Consider the following 20,615-nt stretch of genomic DNA (forward strand, 5'->3'; position numbering starts at 1 on the left):
CATTTCCTCTCCCTAATATTAGTGATTGCACAAACTTTAAAACAACAATAATAAATCTTTTAAAATTAAATTATTTACATACAATTAAACCACTCTGAATTTTATGACAATAGAGTCTGTGCAGATGGTTTGAATTAATTAAATTAAGGTTACATCTACCAATTTACTCCCATCTTCACCAATAAGAGTTGTGTGACTTTTTTTCTCAATAACTATAGATGACATATGTCTATTACAAAACAGGGCTCCTACAGAAGGTATAATATTGTTTTGGTCCTCTTCAGTGATTCTGGGTTGGTCACTGTCCATTCAAATATCCTAGTATATACAATTACTATTGGGGACAACATGCCACTGGCTTCAATTTCCCCAACAGGGTGCATTTATGGATTCTCTGTCAGATAACAAGGGTCTTTAGCATATCATCTTGACAATTTCTAAGAAGCTTTAACATAAAAATTTCTCTTAGTCATTTTATAAGGTTGAACCTTTAAAATCCAATCAAAATCCCCAGTTTAACATGTACAGAAAAAGACCCTTTCCTCACTCCCTGTATTTGAGAAGATCATACACTATAAGGAGGCTTTTACGGGGATAAAGTGTTGAGTGAAATACTTTTCCTACAAAAACAGTTCAACTGTAGTGCATCTCAATTTCCCAATTCATTTTCCTGTCCAATTTAAATGCACTGATGCCATCTATCACAAAATAGAAGGCAAATATATTCCCTCCATCTATTTCTTATCTTGGTGAGGAAATACCTCCTGCTTCTCCAACGAAAGTCACTTCATAACTCCACTGTTGTAGATTTTTTCCAAGTCATCTGAAGATGCAATAGGATAATTTTGCATCAGGTTACCACTTGCCTCACGGAACAAGAGATTTTCTTCAAATGACATGCTGATTTGAGGCTATTTTTGTTCCTTCTGTAATTTTTTGTGTCATATCTTTACTAACCCTTAATTACCATAATCTCTAGGGCAGCATTAGTTCAGCTCAAACGAGTGAGACATCTTTATATCAACTTTATCAATTAACAAATATAGTAGAAGTCAATTAAAATTAGACATAGAAATATTCACAGCCAGATATCATAATGAAGTAGAAAGAAAAAATAAATAAGTCTTCATATTTTGGGCTTCGTTTAACTTAATGATTCTAGCAAAGCTGAGGCCAAAACAACTTTTTGTCTGTCTTGAAAAGTCCTTTGAATAAAATCATTTATTGTCAAGTTATATCAATAATTATTCCCTTATTAGATTTTCTTTTTAGTTTCAATAAAATATCTTTGAGGTACTTAATATTCACTTGTGATACTAAGAAGAAACAGGTTCTTTTAAGTATCAATATTTTCCAGAAGATAAGCAAGTAAACCTTGCATTTAGTTAAGGACAATACCAGGACACTGGAATAGTTATAAAAAGAGAATTGATTTTAAATACACATGATAATTACCCTATTTTAGGGGGTAGCTCAAAAGAGCTAAAATAATAAACTTGCAAATTGGTACTAAATTTATTTTATTCAACTACTCTTTTCAATTATTTATGTATAAATATAAAAATAATATGACATTTGGATATTTCCAAAAGGCTCAAAATATTTCCCTCTCTTGGATGTGAAAAACTGTGATAAAGGCAAGAGTATGAGATTTTTCGAATTACAGGCTTAAACTTGGTAGAACTATTTTTGTTTTATGCTTAAAAAGGGTTTCTTGTAGCTCATATTTTAATGACATTTTTCTATGAAAAAGCATCTTTCTGTGACTATATTATTATAGAATGTTACAGTTGTTCTGAAAATGGCATACTGAGTCCTTCGTCCTTTCTTTGGTTGATTTTTGCTTAACTCTTTGGACTTCCTTGAACAGAATCACAATGAGAAAGCAAAGAAGTCTGTTGCTAAAGGAAGAAGCAATATTTTTTGTTTCATCACTGAGTAGGAGTCTTCGACAGCCTCACGTTTTGGCAAGACGTTTCTTCTAAACCTGCTGAAAATACATTTTCTGTGGCATGAGAGAGGGATACCAGAAATCAGTGGCAGGAAATATAAGAGATAAGAAAAAGAGTCAAAGAAAATAATATTGAGGTTAAAAAGAAAAGCTTTTTTGGTATATTGAAAGGGCATTACAAGTTTGCTAATGTATAAAGGAAATTATTGCTTTCTCTCTTCTTTCACTAATGGATGGGTGTTTTATCTCTTCATTGACAATACAAGTCAAACTATGGGTATATCAATATCACAAGGGAAATATTAAATGATATTTGTATTTGTATTGTATTAGCCCTAATTGCTTTGTCCAAACACACAGTGTAAAAGCAAGGTTCAGGTTAAGGTAGAACTCAAAGCCCTCTGGTTGGAAAAAAAATGTGAATGTTTGCTCTGAAGCTGAAGTTAAGAGTTAGTAGTTAGAATTTTACTAAGAACCCTATTCAATACAATTAATCTGAAATAGATTTTCCAATAGAACCATATAGAACTGTCTATTAATTATCAACATGAATATTTGCCCTTTGCAATGTTTAGGCAATAGCAGCCAGAGAAGAAACTTGGGGACCCATGCTCTGATTTGGAAGGAACATGGGAAAATGGTAGAAGATGTCATAGGAAATCCTTGGGGAGAAGGAAAGAGATAAAAGTGGAATTACTAAAAGATGGTCAAAGGAACTCACAGTCAGGATCTAAAATAGATCACTCAAATTCATATCAGAAATGTAACTTTAATCTCTTAAGTTAAAATCCACAAGGCAACAGAGATACATTTAGAAAAGATCTGTTAGGTAGTCAACTAAAAGATTCTCTTATATGGTTAAATCAATTTTTATCTAGTAATAACCACAAGGAATGGACATGCCATATGATTTCCATCATATTTCATAAGCTATCTTTCTCAGATAAGATCCATACTCTCAGCAATAAATCATAACCTGTAACGCTTTAAAACCTCCATCTCCCTTTTGTTTTAAGAACCGTTAGCCTATAATATGAGGATGACAACATAATAAGTAATGGGATTTTACTTTGGCAGCAAATACGTGTGTTCATGTGATTCTTACCTGCCCCCCTTTAGGTTGGTATTTGATGTTGTCTGTCGATCCAATTTTGGATTTGACGTTCTTCAGATCTGGCAGTGGTTGGTTGATAAGCCGAAGTTGCTTGGGAGTAGCAGGAGATTTTGGAGGCGTACGTATAATGGCAACTTTCTTCTCACCGGGCACCAAGATGGCAGACTTGGGGGTTCCTGGTGTGTGAGGGGTCCTGGGGTAGCTAGGGGTTCCAGGAGTGCCTGGTGTGCGTGAAGAATAGCTTGGTGGGGTCCCAGGAGTGATGGCGGTTGATCCGGGGGTAGTGGGTGTTGAAGTGCCACTCTTTCCTGGTCTGCGAATTGGCTCTGACCCTATATTAACAGACAAAACAGAACCCAAACCACAGTGTCAGAAAGTTCTCCTGGAGACATTCCCCTTCCCATCCATTGTTAGAACTCATAATTCATTAAATTTCTAAAGGGTTTAGAATATTTATGAATTACAACAATGCTCAAAAAGGTGAGAACCTCCTATTTTTAGGCCCATAAACTGGTGACATTCTTTTGATTCTATCAATGTGAAGATAATACTTGGGTTTTCCTGATTTATTCTTTTTTTTTTTTTTTTTTTTGCAGTACGCAGGCCTCTCACTGTTTTGGCCTCTCCAGTTGCGGAGCACAGGCTCCGGACGCACAGGCTCAGCGGCCATGGCTCACGGGCCCAGGCGCTCCGCGGCATGTGGGATCCTCCCGGACCGGGACACAAACCCGCGTCCCCTGCATTGGCAGGCGGACTCTCAACCACTGTGCCACCAGGGAAGCCCCTGATTTATTCTTAATTCTCATTATGAATGTGTCAAAAGTGTTTTCTTCTTGTGTGATCATTTAGGTATATGGATCTGCCTTTAGTTGGAAAAAGAGTCTGCACTTAACGTTCTTTGTGGACTCATATTTACTGAAGAGTCCTTAAATGACATGCAGACCACGCGTTCTTTTGTGTAGTAAGTTTATTCCGAGATCCAGGTGGATACACAACATAAAATTGTATATTTAGATCACATGCTTTTGGCCTGCATAGAAAATTATTTAACTCTAAAAAAAAAATCTAGTTCTCTCCTTAGAAAAGTGGGATGTTATAAAAATTTATTCACATTGAATCTTGTACCTGACTGTGTTTGCAATTATTTCCTTTATAAGGAAATATATCTTAGCTCTTATTAGAAAAAAAACAAAACAAAACAATTTCTTTCCTTAGAAAAGTAGGGTGTTGTAGCAATATGTTCACAGTGAATCTTGTACCAGATTGTGTTTTCTCCCATACGTTCATTATTAGTTTGCAGTTTGGAGTCAAATCAATAATCCTTCACTGTCTATTAATAATAAAGATATTGTGAGGTGTATTTCTTTGCCTCAACTTGATGTTAACCTCATTTTATCACTTAACTCATTTCCCCTCATTTTCCTATGCTATGTTTCTCACATTATTTTTTTAATGTGGGTTTAAATGCCATTTCAAATGCTTTTTTGAAAGAATAATGATATAAATGAGTATATACACCTTAACAGATTTCAAAGCACTTTTGTGAATACCGAACATTTGATAACCAAACATACACACATGCAGTAGAGGCAGCTCTTATTATGTCTAATTTAACAGTAAGGACATTGAGGTTCATTTACCCAGATGATACTAAATGCTAAGCCAGATATGATATTTAGCTTCTTAATAGTTGTTGAACTTTCTCTTAACTCTAAAAATCTTTCGTCTAAAATAATACATTGATTCCAATAATAGAACACTGATTTACATTGTTTACATTTATTATACAAATTGTTTCACTTTTTAAAATATTTTATAGAAGGGCATGATTTTTATTTTTTACTACTGAGTATGTAACTTTGTAAAATCAATGAATCTTCTGGAAATTTTGTAGAGGATAAAGATATAACTCATTAATTTTAAAATCAATGAAGTAAAAGGGATCGTAGAGTCATCTGATGTAATTCATCATCAGTGCAGAAAGTTCTTCCTGAGAAAGGAGACAATTAATCTTTGCTTAAATATTTACAAGGAGTGAGCTCAAGAGCGCTTCTGAGATAATTGTAGTCTGCAGACAAAGTAAATCTACCCATTGGTCTAGACTCAGTCTCCTGGATAACCAGAATAATTTTACTTCCTCTCTCAGTGAACAGTTTTCACATATCAAGGCAAAGTTGCCCTGTGTCCTTTTGGTCTTTTAGTAGAAGGGCAAGACATGGGTAGACTATTCAACTGGCAATATGAAATGGGATTTGAGAAGAGTAAAGTGATAAATTAGTGATTTTTATTGCTTTCCACAAATATGACATTTCAAGACCAGGATAATACAACCACATTCAACTTGTCTTTTTGTAGATTCCTGGCTATAACATTTGTTTATGGCAAGGTTTTGATGTTGGTTTGAGTCAGTCACTATGTCCTGAAAAATCTCTTCAGAAACTTTATTTCTTCTTCAAATGTATTCTCCATCACGTCATCACTTTTAAATAGCTCAGGTCTTTTGGGGAGAGAGATCATCTCTGTATTATTTGCCACTCTACCTAACACTGGTGTCTTTTATGGGGCCTGAACACAGCAGGAGATCAACATATTTTTTTTAATGGTATGAATTTGATTCAGAATTTATCCAAGTGTGCTGAGGTATTTTTCACTTCATGGAGACTGAGTTAAAGCAATAATCTGGATGTGCATAACAATATTTACTAAAAGAAACATTTGTGTAAAAGTAAGAGTTATTTCTATACCCCTAGAAAATGGCTTTAAGTTTTGAAAAAGTAAAGGAGGAAGGTTCTGTGTTATATCTGGAGAATGAGAAAAAAACACAAGTATTAAGAAGCTCTTAATGCTGCTGTTCAATAGATACTATCAATTTTTATTGTAATAAATTATGTTCTAGTCATCAAAAATGACAAATTTGAGTGTTTCTTATTAGTTCTGAAATAGAAAAGATTAAATCTAAATTACTAAAATGATTTAAAAAAGATTTATGAGTTACTCTATGACACTATGTTCTTATTTATCTTGTCAACTCTTCAGTGACAATGTCTTTCCCTCCTCTTGGGCTGAATGAACTTCCTGCATAGCACTTTCTTTCAAATCTTTTCAATAGCTGTACAAAATACTAGAATATTCCTGTGTGCAGTTAAGGAGATGATAGGCAAATGGGAGGAGGCAAACTGCTTGTTCTGCTAATTGTCCCTATGCCTTTTAGCTATTGCTATGTAGAGCTAAAATAGACCCTATGTCCTAGATTATCAGAGTATCCATTATGTTCATTACCAAATAATACAATGTCATATGCTTATGAGCATAAGTAAAGGTAAAAAGTCAAAACAGAATTGGCTCAGAACATAAAAAGCAATTTGTATACAGATACATTTTAAAAGGCAGAGTACAGTGACTCAAAGATGTGGATTTATGTAAGAAAGTGTCATTTTGCTTCCATGGCAACAAATACAAGCATAATTCAAGGTGTGCCTTTGGGAAGCACTGGGGCCTTTGTGTTGGCTCAACATCCCTGGGGTAATTGCTGATGCCCAATTCCAACTCCAGGTATTTGGAGTTAAATTCTCTTCTCTGGAGATTACTAACTCTTAAGCGTCTTCTTTGCTAGTTTGCATACTTTACATGTGTTAAGGTGAAAAAGAGTTTTAGTCATTTCAAAGTGTTCCTAGCATGTATTTCAAAGGATGTTAATGCTTTATGAATCCAAACGGTGTGAGACACAATGGCTTTAATTATAATAAACACTTTCACCGTAGGCAAAAAACACTGTTTAAGTGTCACACAAAATAGTCACATTTGAAGTGGGGCAATTATTATTAAATACTTAGAAAATAAGTGGTGAAATCAACTATAATGTGATAGTAGTAGCAATTTCCAACACTTTTGTAATGGATTTTAAATGACAGAGATGTTATTCTCCAAATGTTTCCACCATTTTGTAATAGTTTTTAAATGACAGGGATACTATTCTCTGAGTGATTCTACAGAACAGTTCCCTAATACTATTTCTTCTAAATAAATATAGAGAAGACATTAAGAGGACAGGTTGTGAACTTATCAGTGGGCTGAAAACCAAATTCAACCATTTACTAGCTGTGTAGTATTGAACAAGTTACTGTCTTTAAAAGGTCAGTTTTCTCATCGGTAGATTTAATGAGGTTATTAATACCTAACCATCAGCATTGTTAATTAAACTGATTGAAAAATGTGTCTTAAGATTTTAGCACATATATGTGATTAATAAATGGTAGTATTTTTGTGGTAATAGAAACACGTTTATGAAAATAATTTAAATTACTAGATAGTCTTGGTAGCAACATAGCACATAAGTGGGTAATGATTGGAACTTTTTATATTCTTTACATAAACTGTGATAATTGCTGACCATTACATTATGAAATCAAAAGAAACTGAAGCTATTGCACAGAACATGCTATGTTTACAGCCTCATTGGAACACAAATTCTTACCAAATTGAGCAGGATCCTTAATTTTGATTGTTGATTTTCTAGTTAGATTTTAGGACTTGGAATTCTAATAAAGGTTAAGCTTTTATATTTAAAAAGTCCCTGGACTTCCCTGGTGGTCCAGTGGTTAAGACTCCGAGCTTTCACTGCAGACGGCGCGGGTTCCATCCCTGATCGGGGAAGTTCGGTACGCCGTGCGGTGTGGCCAAAAAAAAAAAATCCCTGACTATGGGTTTTCTCTACTAATTAGTTCTTTCGAATTTTCTTTTTTTTCTTTTTTTTTTTTTTTTTTGCGGTACGCGGGCCTCTTACTGTTGTGGCCTCTCCCATTGCGGAGCACAAGCTCCGGACGCGCAGGCCCCGCAGCCATGGCTCACGGGCCTAGCTGCTCCGCGGCATGTGGGATCTTCCCGGACCGGGGCATGAACCCGTGTCCCCTAGCATTGGCAGGCGGACTCTCAACCACTGCACCACCAGGGAAGCCCTCGAGTTTTCTTTTTTACTTTAAACTTGAAGAGAGAAAATATATTCTGAAAATGACTTTATTTCAATCCTATTTAATGGATAATGAGGTAGTATGTACTCATCTCCTCCATCAGTTGTTTTGACTCAAATAATTGTTTTGGACCCATTGATAGCCTGGGTCTCTGATTCTTAGGACAAATATAATCTGACTTTAATGCATATTTTATTGGCAAATGTAAAATATAAGTACATTATAAGCTACTCCACTTAAGGGATTTTTAAAAAATGAATGAACACGAAGCCAAAGCAAAATAAACCTACTAGTGGTCCGCCGTGCAGAAGAGGAGATAGAACTGTTGAGAGAGAAGGAGTTCTCATCTCTGTCTCCTGATACGCCTCGTCGAGGAGGGAGAATGGAGGACGGTCTCGGCAGAGAAGAGCGCTTTTCTGGGCTCTTGGTTACTCCATCCTGATTGGGGAAAATAAAACGACGTTGCGTTCCTGTGAATCTTCGTTTTAATTATGCAAAGTAATTACATTGCTCTGGCTAAGTTTCCTCCTGTGCTGATAGATGAATTTCTTTTAATCCACACTACTGACTTTTATATACTTATAAGAATTTCTGCTTCAAAACTTAGAAAGAATTCAGATTTGCCTAGAGGTTTTATAAAAATATATTATTTTGGAGTTAGTGCTAAAAATCGATTGTGAAATTCAAACTCTAAATGATAACATGGATAAAAATAATGTGCTCAAGTAGTCTCCAGGAAATTAATAATTTTAACTGAGAAGTCTTCATCAGCATGATAATGTATTAATCAGAAAGGACTGGCAGAAAGGCACTGCATGCGCAGTATTTAGCAATTATCACCACCATATACTGTGCACTTACGTGACAGGAATGCTAAGTACTTTACATCAATTTATGATTTAATTTTTACAAAAAATGTTATATGCATTTTAGAGCTGAGGAAACAGCTTTCATCAGTTTATGTAATTTTTTCAAAAATCACTGAGTTGAGAGGTAGCAGAGTTAGTATTAAATCTTGATGTGTCTGATACTGAGCCCATACTATTATATTATATATAATATAATTTGGTACAATATTATATATAATATGTCACATGTAACATCATATATAGTATATTTTGTATTTGAAATTTTATTAAATATCAAATAAATAATAAATTAATTATGCATCTATCTTACAAAAAGACATCTATTTTTTAATGATTAGACTATTTATAACTACAAAACACTTAATTTGTACTTGTTTTTAATAAGGTCTATTGTTTATATGTCAAACACTTCAGAACTGAAAGTCTTTGCTTTTATACATTTACTGAATTGTGTCCTTCTCCCAAATTATGTTCCTTTCTGCACCTTTGATTGGCTTGCTGCCTTACCTTGTTCCCTGATTCTGAGTATGGTAAACGGTCTGTGGAGCCCGCTGAGGTGGGCTGTATGAATAAACTGTCAGAAAATGTAGCCCTTTTAGTCGTACTAGGGCAGGCTGAGCTGCATCGTGGGGACTTTGTGCTACCCTGTAAGGCAGGAATCTTTGACAAGGTAGAATTCTAGCCATGAAAGAAAACAAACAAAAGCACAAAATAAACCAAACTATGAAGTAAAAGGAAAATTAAAAAAAAAACATGTAAACGTATAAGAAATTAAATGTCTGCTTTTAATAAGAACACATGATAAATGGTTTAATCAATGATAGAGATGTATATTATGTGAGAACGAGAGATTTTCATTGAACACATCTTTTTAACTGGAACTAACTTAAGAATACATATATAATGAGAATATAGATTAAAATATTATTTATAAATTCTATGTATAAGGTCTCTGATTAAGCCATAAACCTTATAATGTTACCATATTTGGAAAATATCTTGAGAGTCTGTTGGAATTGTTCCTTTAATAAACACAGCCCTTAAATGGTATATATAATCAACATTTTGATCACATTTCACGAACTTTAGAACAAAGTATATTTAAGGCCTAATAATGGAAAATAGTTCTTTTTTAAGTTGAGAAAATGTATTTTCAGATTATCTACACTGATTTCATCAGAAAATTGCAGATTTTATATATAATGAGTTCATTTCATGAGTCAAATGCATACCAGGGACCAAGTTATACCATAGAATTAATAACATTTTTATGCAGAGACCACAGTTTGTATGATGTGCTATAAATTCTAAAAATGAAAGTCAACACTGACTAGATTGCCCATAAAAATCACAAGACTTATTTCACAGGTGTTGATAATCCCTGGGAAGATTGTCAGAAAGAGCAAGTGTAAGTGGTTGTACATATATATACAGCTTTTGGAGAAAGCTATGCTGGCATGCCACATGTCTCAGGGGAGACTGTTAAAGATACAGACAAGTATGACAAAGCCGAGGAGATTTTTATCTTCAAATAATTAATATGATTTAGCCGATAAAAAAACAGCAGTTGAAACTAAGATTTTTATCTCAAGTTGTAACCTCGGTAGACACTTCGAAGAGGCATAAGTATTCACAGATTGCACGAATCACTTCTTGTTTTAAAGACCCAGCACCTTGAGTGGGAAGTATAACTGGGTCAGCACAAGTCATTCTGTTTTGACTGATGCTACCCACAAATCAGTGAATTTCAAAAGTGTGGAATAGGAAAGAAAATGGAGTAATTGGATTGCCTCAAATTATGAAAGACATCTACTAATCTCCTGCTAAAAACAAAAACAAAATAAAATGAACAAACAAACAAAAAAACTCAAATGAAATGAAAGATTATAGGTTAGGTTCACAATAAAGATCAATTGAAAAATCGTAGAGAACTGTTCTGATGGATGTACTGAGTTAATCTTGAGGTTTTAGGAAACATAGGAAGAGGATGAGGTTACAAGGAAAAAGGAGGATTTTAAATGAGAAAAAGTTAGAAAGAATGGTGGTCTAATCTCCCTTCTTCAGAAGGATGAGATGGGCATTTACAAGGAAAAAGGTTAGTTTTTGTGTCAGATGTGTATGTTCTCTGTCCAAGTGTAAGCATTGAATGCTAATTCTTGTTGAGTTACTTGAAGACCAACGGACTTGAAAATTTCTGAAAGATTTTGCAAACAATGTAATCTTAAAAATTATTTTCGTAATTATTCATAATATTTCATAAATATTATGAAATTAATAATTTCATAATAATTATTTACATAATAATTTCATAATAATTATTTACATAATTATTTTATGTAATCTTAAAATTATTTTATAATCTTAAAAAATATTTTACCAAGAGAAAGCTCAGACTTACTTTCTGTATCTGCTCCTAAAGACTTCCACTTTTAAAATAATAATAATAATAATAATAATAATTGCTGTTTATTGAATAAATACTATGTTCTAAGCACTATAGAATGTATTATTTCATAAAATTACTTACTTAGTGTTTACAACTCACTTATGATATAGGAATTTTTACTCCTCCCTTTATTTTTGGAAAATTAAGACACAGGAAGAAAAAGACCATATAGTTAATAAACATTCAAAACTTGGATCTGGCCTGTTTCATGGTCCTGCTCTTAACCAACATAACCCACTAGTTCCCCATCAGAAACAAGGTAAAGAGATACAAATCTTGAAATAGCAGTGTGTTCAAAATAAGGACTAAAATTACCAAAGTGCTAAATGGATTCTATTGCTTGCCATAAGTTCAGGAATATGTCTGAAAACATTTATATAATAATCAATATACATATATTTTTTAATCAACATAAAGTCCCTTGGCTTCAACTTCAATATGATATAAAACGTTTGGCTGTCATTGAAAATGAATTCCTATTTTTCACAATAAATAAAAAGAAGTCTAAAATTTTATTAGTTTTTAGAAAGCTAAACTAAGAATTGTGATTTACATATCATACATGATGGCTAAGACCCAGAACATTGTGATACATTACTAATTATCATCACTCAAATTATTTGTTGTAATTTTAGGATTCCATGATAAGTCTTTTAACTTTTTTCTTTCAATAAGAAAGAAGTAAAATACTTTGTGTTGGTTTTGGTCTTTTGAAAATTTAAAAAACATGATTAATAATATAAAAATAAAATTTGCAAAATAAGAAATATAAAAGATTTATAAACATAGAAGAAGCTAAACATCATTAATACAACCAAATTAAAACAACAAAATATTTCATCTCCATAACTTGGTAAATATAGAAAAAGTATAGAGATATCTAGTAATAACAAATACAAGCATGTTCATATACAGCTGGAGGACATATAAGCTGTAGAACCTTTCTGGAGGACAATTTGACAATATGCAGCAAAAAGTTTAAATGTGGACTTTCTTTTTGAAACAATGATTTTGCTACTACAAAATTATCCTAAGGACATGCATATGGATACATTCATAGATGTAGCCAAAAAGATTTCTACAGTAATACTGCTAAAATAAAAGAAAACTGGTTTGAATGTCAAGTAATGGGAAATTGATTAAGAACATCACAGTAAAAATACAAAATGAAATATTATGTAGTCATTAAAATGATGTACAAGAATGTTTAATGACATGGAAATCTGTTTATTGTTTAATTAAAAAACTGATATGTGGTGTTTCCATCTTTGTTATTAAACATATAAATGTGTAAAAAAAATTAAGATTTTATGTCAAAATGGTAACTGCAGTTATCTTTAGATAAGGAGATAATATATTTTTACTTATTTTTCTCATCTACATTAATTTTCTCATATTCTTATTTTGTAAAACAATAATGAAAATGTGTTGTAAAATACAGTTTAGTGTTGATTATAATGGTTTATCTTGATTCTGTGAAAAGTAAATAAACTGGGCTCCCCCACTTTTGCCAGATCATTATGGTGTTTCACATGTTTTTGTCTTACTAAAAAAGAGGCAGCCTAAATGCCAGCTCTGCCCTCACCAGCTACCATCACATTCCAGAAGACATTCGGACATGCTTGAATGCCATCAAGAATCAATCTGGGTGAGTTGAATGATCTAAAATGTTTTAAAAGAGTAAACATCTAAAGTCTAAATTTTATCTAAAATTATTGAAACATTGCCACTAATACCAAAGGGAATGTTGAATGAAGAGCAAGGAAGAAGCTATTTTACTCACAGACACTTTGTCCTTTGTCTGTTTAAATACACTGGGAGCCTGAGCTGATTCAGCACCTGCTGCTGTTGAGAGAGGAGACAAAAACAACCACACACTTAGTGGCTAAAGACCACGTAAATGCATTTTTAATGCCTTTTGGATATTCAGTTGTGTCAACAGACAATGCAAAGTGAATTTTGTTTATATTGAGACTCAAATTCAGTAACTGAAGAAACCCGAATAATAAGAACATTATAGCATGTGGCTCCCACTATAGAGTGTGCTAATTACTATAACCCAGTGTTTACCAAAGCACAGGTAAGCACACCAAGTAATTTTCTATCTGTTACCAATGTACCCTTAAATTACAATTGATCCTTCAGAATGGAAATCATAGGACAGTAATCCGAATGCTGCAGAATTTAAGGAAAAGGGGAGTGACTGGTTTCTAAGGTGGGCATCACATAAGAATATTCACAGAGATTCCCAAACCTTCTTTATGTAGCCACTGTCATATCTACAGACATTTCTGCATTTTATATTTTAAACTGTCATGCTCTGCCAACCCCTTTCCCTCTGCACCCCTTCATTTCACAATATGAATGACACACTTGTTTGACGTGAAACGGACCACATGAGAAGGGAAGGGAAGAAAAATGGCTTGTCAAGAAGAGAAAACATGAGAAGAAATTTAAGTTCAGTAAAATAGACCATGTTCTACACATGCACTTCCTGTATGAAATTATTACCACATCTGTTACTGTTGTTTCTCTTGCTGCTGTTTTATACTTCTGGTTTCAATTTTAAACTCCATCATCTCTAGCATAATTTCTGCTGATGACTTACCTGACTTGACTTAAATATCTTTCATGATTGAACACAACCCTTTGTGTTTGGGGAAACTGTCCCTATTTAACAATTGGGCTAAGAAAATAAAAGGCATAAACTTGTGTGTTTACTTCCACCTTAATTTTCTTTCACAAGAGAGAAATCCTCTGGAAAAAAAAATACTTATCCTTATAAGCGCTCCAAATGAGTTTCAAAAAGGTTTCTTGTGCCATGTGCAGTTCTAAGACAAAAACAGTAACGGCCTACAATATGTTCCATGCTATTTAGGACTGGCTAGTAAGATTATTCGCAGACTCTGAAACTATTTTTTTTTAAAAGAATCAGTGCAAATTATGCCTCTTTACTATTTCTACAATATAGCTCATTTTTTCTGTGACATATATACTTTGCTTTAAGTCAATGAAACTCATGTTTGGTATATGCTTTCTGTTTGAGTATCTTAATATTTGAATAAAAAAGGAAGATCCTAATGAGTCCAAAGATCTTAAATTTCCTTTAATGAATGAAATAAAAAGGTAAGTTATTCTCAGTGTGGCATATTGAATACTAATGACATGCAGGTACTTCACCAAACCATTTGACATTTCCTCTGAAATTGTACGATCCTAATATATTTTTCATCTTTTTAGGTGGCATATAGGGCTTTTATGCCCCAACCAAGAGATTCTGCCTGTGCAAGCATTTTTCTAACTAGAAGAAAAATTCCAAGTTTAATGAAAATGTACTAAGTAAGATGCACTATAAGATTTAGAGATGTCATGTTAATTCCTAACTCTTAACTTAGAGGAACCCCTCATTCTAAACCTTCATCATCAAGGTGTGTGTATAATTATGTCTTCTACTTTCAAATCCTGACTTACATACTAGTTATTGAAGGATGCTCATGAGATATTTTCTATATGAAGAACACAAATTAAAAATACTTGAAATTTTTAGTGGTTATCATGAAACCATTAACCTTGATTTTTTTTTCTTACAAGGGTTAATGCTGCTCCTAACCCTTTAAAGCCATCCGAAGAGTCATATAAAGGCACTTCTAATGTATAATGGATTGGGAAATATTCCTTTCTGACTTAAGAACTCTGATGTCTTCTTTTGTAGACTGCAAGTGTGCCATTTAATCAATGCTAAAATAAAATATATTCTAAATGAAGAGTATCCTAATACAATTATACATTTAAAATAAATACTTTGCACTGAAATTTAGGAATAGAGTTTACATTATAGATATTATGTATGGTCTTTTGTGATGATTTGTAACATGTTTCACTCCTTCATGTTCACTCTTTCACTCCTTTTTAAACAGTAAAAAACAAGTATATCTGAAGGAGACAGAACAATAAGAAGGTAGGAAAATAGAAATAAACCTAAATTCTAAGATATTGGGAGGGAAGGGGTTCATTAAATTTTAAATTTATTAAATTTTTGAATGCTACCTTATGTAGGGGAATTTAGCAGTTTGGATCCAACACATTTAAGAAAATCCCAAGGACAAAATGTCAGCTAAGAGATGTAGTATCACCAGAAAGCCTGGCTAATTTTGGATATGAAAAATAAAATCTGATAGGATTACCAGACAATTTCCTTCTCCATTTTTTCTTCCATCCAAAAGCAAAGTAATTTTTCAACCACAATTTCACCCCAGATTTGCCTTTCATTTTCCATCTCAAAATCACTATGCATTCTTGGTGGTTCTCAGTAAATTCATCAACATCAGTAACAGATTTGGCAATAACAATATAGAAAATAGGACAAATACATATGGGTTTTTAAGCATGAGGGAGATAAATAAGCAAAATAATGAGAATGCATACCACGGTTATATTCATTGCCATCGTCTAACCAAAAACACAGAATGAAAATAGGAATCCCCAGAACGTGACACTAGAGCACAATGCCAAGATACAATCACTGTTAAGTCTGAGCATGACAAAGAAACAGATGGTCATGACCTCTTCTGCAGGGAGGGAAAAAAAAAAGAATAATGATACAAGACACTTAATAGCGAAATTGTTCATGACTGCTGAGATTCTTGGAAGAAAAACAAAACGAAGCTGCTACGGTAATGAGATAAAAAAAATACATGTCCATGTTTGCCAGCCACATTGCAGAATTGAACAGTCACCTGTCGTTTTCCGCTTAACACAGGAGAGATGAGTTGGTCTAGTATATTTGATAGCAGGTTTTAAAATGAATTTCCTGGAGGGAGAGTGGGCCTGAACTTCTGTTTTTTTAGCAAGTTCAGCCTTCTTATAAACTGCTATGAATAAGAAAACACAAAAAGCACACCATCAGGAAAAAATAAACACTTGGAGCAAAACCGAATGAAATTTCATCAATAATTAGTTACCATGGTTAGGCAGTTTCTTCTACAAAAGAGTAATAATGAATTACTTCAAAAACATTTTTAAAGAAGTGATTGTTAAATGAACCTTTTTTCCTTCTCACTTCATCTCTGGAGACTGTGCTAGGTTCCTTTTTAGCTATTTTTCTTTCAGGAGTGGAAATTCTGCCTCTCCCGGTTTTAAAAGGCTTTTCTTTTCTATGTTTCTCAAGAGATGGTCTCCGAGCTTCCTTTTCAGCTTTCTCCTCTTTAGGAATAGTTTCTAACTGTTCTGTCATGATGCTCCTATCATCATCTGTGGATCAAAGCAAACCATGACAACAACAACAACGAAAACATTAGTAACAAATGTACAAAATCCTTCATCTATTAAAAAAATGCAAAATCAAGAGATAAAGGGTCATTTTAAAATGTTTAAAAATGAAAAAAAATTCCACTAGGTTACTGGATTTTATTTGGGAGTAGAAAATTAAAAAAAAAAAAATGCACACCTTGAGTGTCCACCCAGAGGCTGTCAGCATCCATGATGGAGTCATCAATGGTGGTCTCGTCTTTGTAATCATCATAGGTTTCTGTCTTATATTCTGAGAGTCCAACCTCTTCTCTCTCAGGGGAAGCCGGAGCTTCTGGGGAGCCATCCTTGGGTTCAGCCTGGGCTTCAGCTGCTTCTTCTACTTCAAGCTCTTCTTCAGCACGGGGGGATGGTCTCCTTTCTACCTCAGGCTGCTCTAAGGCTGCAAAACGCACACTGTGGGAACCCGACTCCCCTTCATCAGTTGTGGTTTGCACGACAGTGATGAAATCATCCTCGATAGTTACAACGGACTCAATCACTCCCTTGTGTTCACCAGGGCAGGTCTCCACATATTCCTCCCTGACACCTGGGACACCCAGGTCAGTAATCTGAAGGGTGTCTGAGCGGAAGAGCAGTTTATCATAATCTCCCTGGGCTTCTATCTCTTCTTCCTCATCCTCAGCCTCTGCTGGTTCAGCTCCAGTGGCTTCAGGCAATGGTTCTGTAACATCAGAGGGCGTGATAGATATATCTGGGGTCTCCTTGTTTTCTTCTTTTGGCAGCTGAATAAATTCCATCTGGACGTCAGCTCTCTCATCTGCGGCTAAATCAGCCTCTGAAACAGCAGGTGCACAGGGTATTTCCACAGACAATTTGATGGCAATCTCGTCTTGAATTAGAGAAGATTCTGGGGAAATTTCCTTCTTGCCCTCATCAGCTTTCAAGGACTCCATAGTGAGGCTTTCATGCTCACCGCTGGACTCATAGGACTCCTCTTTGTCTACAGCCTCCTGGTGCACCAGGTCAGGCTTGGCCACCTTCTCCTTGACTTCTGTTTCACTAACTTTTGTGCCTTCTTTCACGTGGCCAGACTCAACACCCATAAACGCATCTGCCTCCTGAGGTGCTGTGGATGAAGGGGCGAGGTCCTGGGTAGCCTTGAGTTTAAGCTCTGCTGCGTTTCCAGCATCTATGTGTAGCCCTGAAGCCATCTGTCCAAAGTCACTGATTTTAATATCTAACTGACCCTGGTCAGCTTTCTTTGCAGCAAAATCGAGTTCCGGTTCAGCTTTTTGGGATGGTTCTACTTCAGCTACCTCTGGCACGGAACTAAGACCTTTCTCTGCTTTCTCAGCCATGAGAGGTGATGCATCTTTTGAGACTGTCAGTTCTTTGGCTGAAGCTTGCTCATGGGTTACTCCTAATCCAAAAGTTTCAACTTTATCACCAGCCTCTTCTGTTTCCTCAGCATGTTCTTTTGAATCGGCATGTTCTTCACTTTTTTCTAGTAAAGTATCCAGCTTATCATTCGCTTTCTTCTCCTGATCAAACTCCCTACTCAGTCCTGATTTGTCACCAGAGATAGGCGGGGATACTTCTTTCTCAGCACTGAGTTCATCTTTGACTCTTCCAGCAGCTGCCAGTTTGACTTCAATCAATGAAAGATCCGTGACCAAATCTCTTCGTGCTTTATCATCAGTGCCTTCATAAAAGGAACCACTCTCCCCAGATAAATTTTCACTGTCTTGAACAGGTGATGGGAGTGGGACTGTGTATTTATTGAACACACAGTAGCCCAGGTCTTCGAGTTGACTGTCAGTTTTAACAATGACATGGTTTTCATCAGTGACAGGGGGGAAGCCAGTACTACTCTCCTCCACCAGAGTCTCTGATGTGACTGATTTTCTCCTGGCAACCTCAGCATCTGCACTCACGGAAGCTAATCTTGACCTTGTGCCTGCCAGGTCTAGCATCTCAGGCAGGTCAGGTGCCATGACAGTACCATTTTTGTAATAATCTTTGGCTAGGAAAGGTGACTCACACGATGTCTCGACTTGGGTGTTTTCCTCTCCAGTAGCTTTTTCCCCCTTGATCTGTTCTTTTTCTTCTTTGCTTTCTGTTGGGAAGCAAGGGGCTTTGTCCACTGCAGGTGTTGTGGCTGGAAGGTAATCATCTCCTTCGTCCATACTTCCACTAGTGTTGGTTAGAATATCAGAAGCAAGGGGAGAAAGATCATGCCCCCGGCCAAAGTTAAATCCAAGGGCTATGGAATCCAGGCAAGACATGGGCAAATTGATTGACATGCTTCTTTGCTCTATTGCAGACCTACCACCAAGTCCTAAACTCCTGCTTAGTGTCAAATCATCCTTATTCTTACTGTGGAGATCCCTTTTCTCCCCATACACTTTTGGATCAATAGTGAACATTCTTTCTTGAGGAGAACTGGGCTCTTCAGGTAAGTCAGACGGATAACTCTGTGCGAGAGTGCTATACCCTGCTTCTTGTGCTGGAGCACTGGGCTGGGAGTCTTTCTCTGCCATAAGTGCCTTGTCGCCGTTTTTATACATGGAAGATACAGTATCAAAAGACTCTTGGGCACTTTCTCTTGTGTCACTCAGTTCATAGTAATCACTGCCTGGCTGGATACTTTTTGTCACTTCTTCTTTCAAGGCAGATGTTTCAAAGTACTTGGACATTCCTGACTTATCTTCATAAAATGGCATGTCAAGCTCAGCTGACGTTACAGCTCCAACTCCTTCAACCTTATTATCTTTGTCAGCAACTTTTTCTTCAAAAAGCTCCTGGGTGGCACTCTTTTCACTTAGTGCAGCTGGTTCAGTCATGACTTTTTCTGGTGTCTTAGAGGTCACGGCTGAATCAGTAACTGCTTGCTCCAAACTTACAGGGAATGAGTCCTGTTTTAATATATCTGTGGGAAGCTCCTGGCCTTTCGGTTCTTCTTTGGAGTAAGCGTGCTCTGTGGAGGGCTGAATTACACCAGTTTCTTCATCTGTCAATTTTGGGGCTTCACTCTCTTTTGACACAGCTTCTTCATCAGAAATGGTTGTTTGTTCTTCAAGCTTTAGGTGAGGTTCCTTTTCAGTAAGCATAGACTCCTGTTCACTGAAGGTGGGAGTCTCTTTTATCTGCACACTCTCTTGCTTTATTGCCCCTTTCTCTTCTCCTAAACCTTTCTCCGGAACATATTCTTCCACAATCGAAATGTGAGCATCTTTGGGTGATGTAACTGCCTCTGAGGCTGGTGCTTCTGCCATTTTGTCAGGTTGATCCTTATGGGGCTCTTCAACTTTAGAACTATCTTTGGCAGTCGCTGGGCTACCAGTTTCTTCCAAAGATTTTTTGTCATCTGGCTGTAGTAGGGCAGGGGCAAAGGGTGATGTTGCTGCAACAATGTCATTCTTTGTGATATCTAAAGGAAGAGTGAAGCTTCCACCCTGAAAGGGACTTGGCATGGGAGAATCAAATTGTTTCCCTTCCCATTTTGGGATGTCCTCAAGTACGTCTTTTTCCTTCATGGGTGTTAGGGGGCCAGGAGATACTGGAGCAACTAAACCCCACTCATCCTTTTTTGCTTCCATTGGCATTTGGATGAACCAGTCCTTTTGCTCTTTTGCAGCTGAGGGCTCTGCGGGAAGGCCAATATCAGGTACCACTAGGCTCGGTTCTATCTTCTGTTTTGTGTCTTCTAGGCTGGCACCCAGAGTATGCCCAAACAGAGTGGGAGGTACTTTTTCTTCTTCTGTGTCTTGCATATCCTTTTTATCAGGGGAAGTTTTAGTTGTCTCAGGCTGAGAAACTAAGGCAGCATGTTTAAGGTCTTCACCAGGCTTACTTTCTTTCTCTGACTCCTTTTCCTTCTTGTCTAATGGCTCGGCTGGAGAGGGAGTCAATTCCTGTTGATCATGAAACTCCATCTTCGAGGCTGTAAGCAAACCTGAAGTAATTGGGTTGATTTTTAAACAAATAATAGGCAAGTGCTTTCAGGCAGTAAGCTTAA

At 35.7% G+C, this 20,615-nt stretch overlaps 1 protein-coding gene across 30 annotated transcripts in view; it reads right to left on the reverse strand.

The window, feature by feature from the left end:
* Positions 1-20,615, reverse strand: part of MAP2 (microtubule associated protein 2) — a 74,471-nt gene that overhangs the window by 15,447 nt on the left and 38,409 nt on the right. For 5 of the 30 annotated variants that reach the window (XM_060105871.1, XM_060105870.1, XM_060105869.1 and 2 more), the window contains 6 exons: positions 16,794-20,552; positions 16,391-16,597; positions 16,084-16,218; positions 13,131-13,192; positions 8,323-8,470; positions 3,057-3,397 (listed from right to left, as the gene is read on the reverse strand). In XM_060105871.1, coding sequence (XP_059961854.1) covers positions 3,057-3,397; positions 8,323-8,470; positions 13,131-13,192; positions 16,084-16,218; positions 16,391-16,597; positions 16,794-20,552 — 4,652 coding nt within the window. Of the gene's footprint in view, positions 1-3,056; positions 3,398-8,322; positions 8,471-9,408; positions 9,580-13,130; positions 13,193-16,083; positions 16,219-16,390; positions 16,598-16,793; positions 20,553-20,615 lie in introns of all 30 variants that reach the window. The other 25 variants (XM_060105892.1, XM_060105883.1, XM_060105891.1 and 22 more) reach the window with 15 other exon arrangements.

The sequence above is a fragment of the Mesoplodon densirostris genome, chromosome 8 (assembly GCF_025265405.1).
Source record: "Mesoplodon densirostris isolate mMesDen1 chromosome 8, mMesDen1 primary haplotype, whole genome shotgun sequence".
NCBI classification, from domain to species: Eukaryota; Metazoa; Chordata; class Mammalia; order Artiodactyla; family Ziphiidae; genus Mesoplodon; species Mesoplodon densirostris.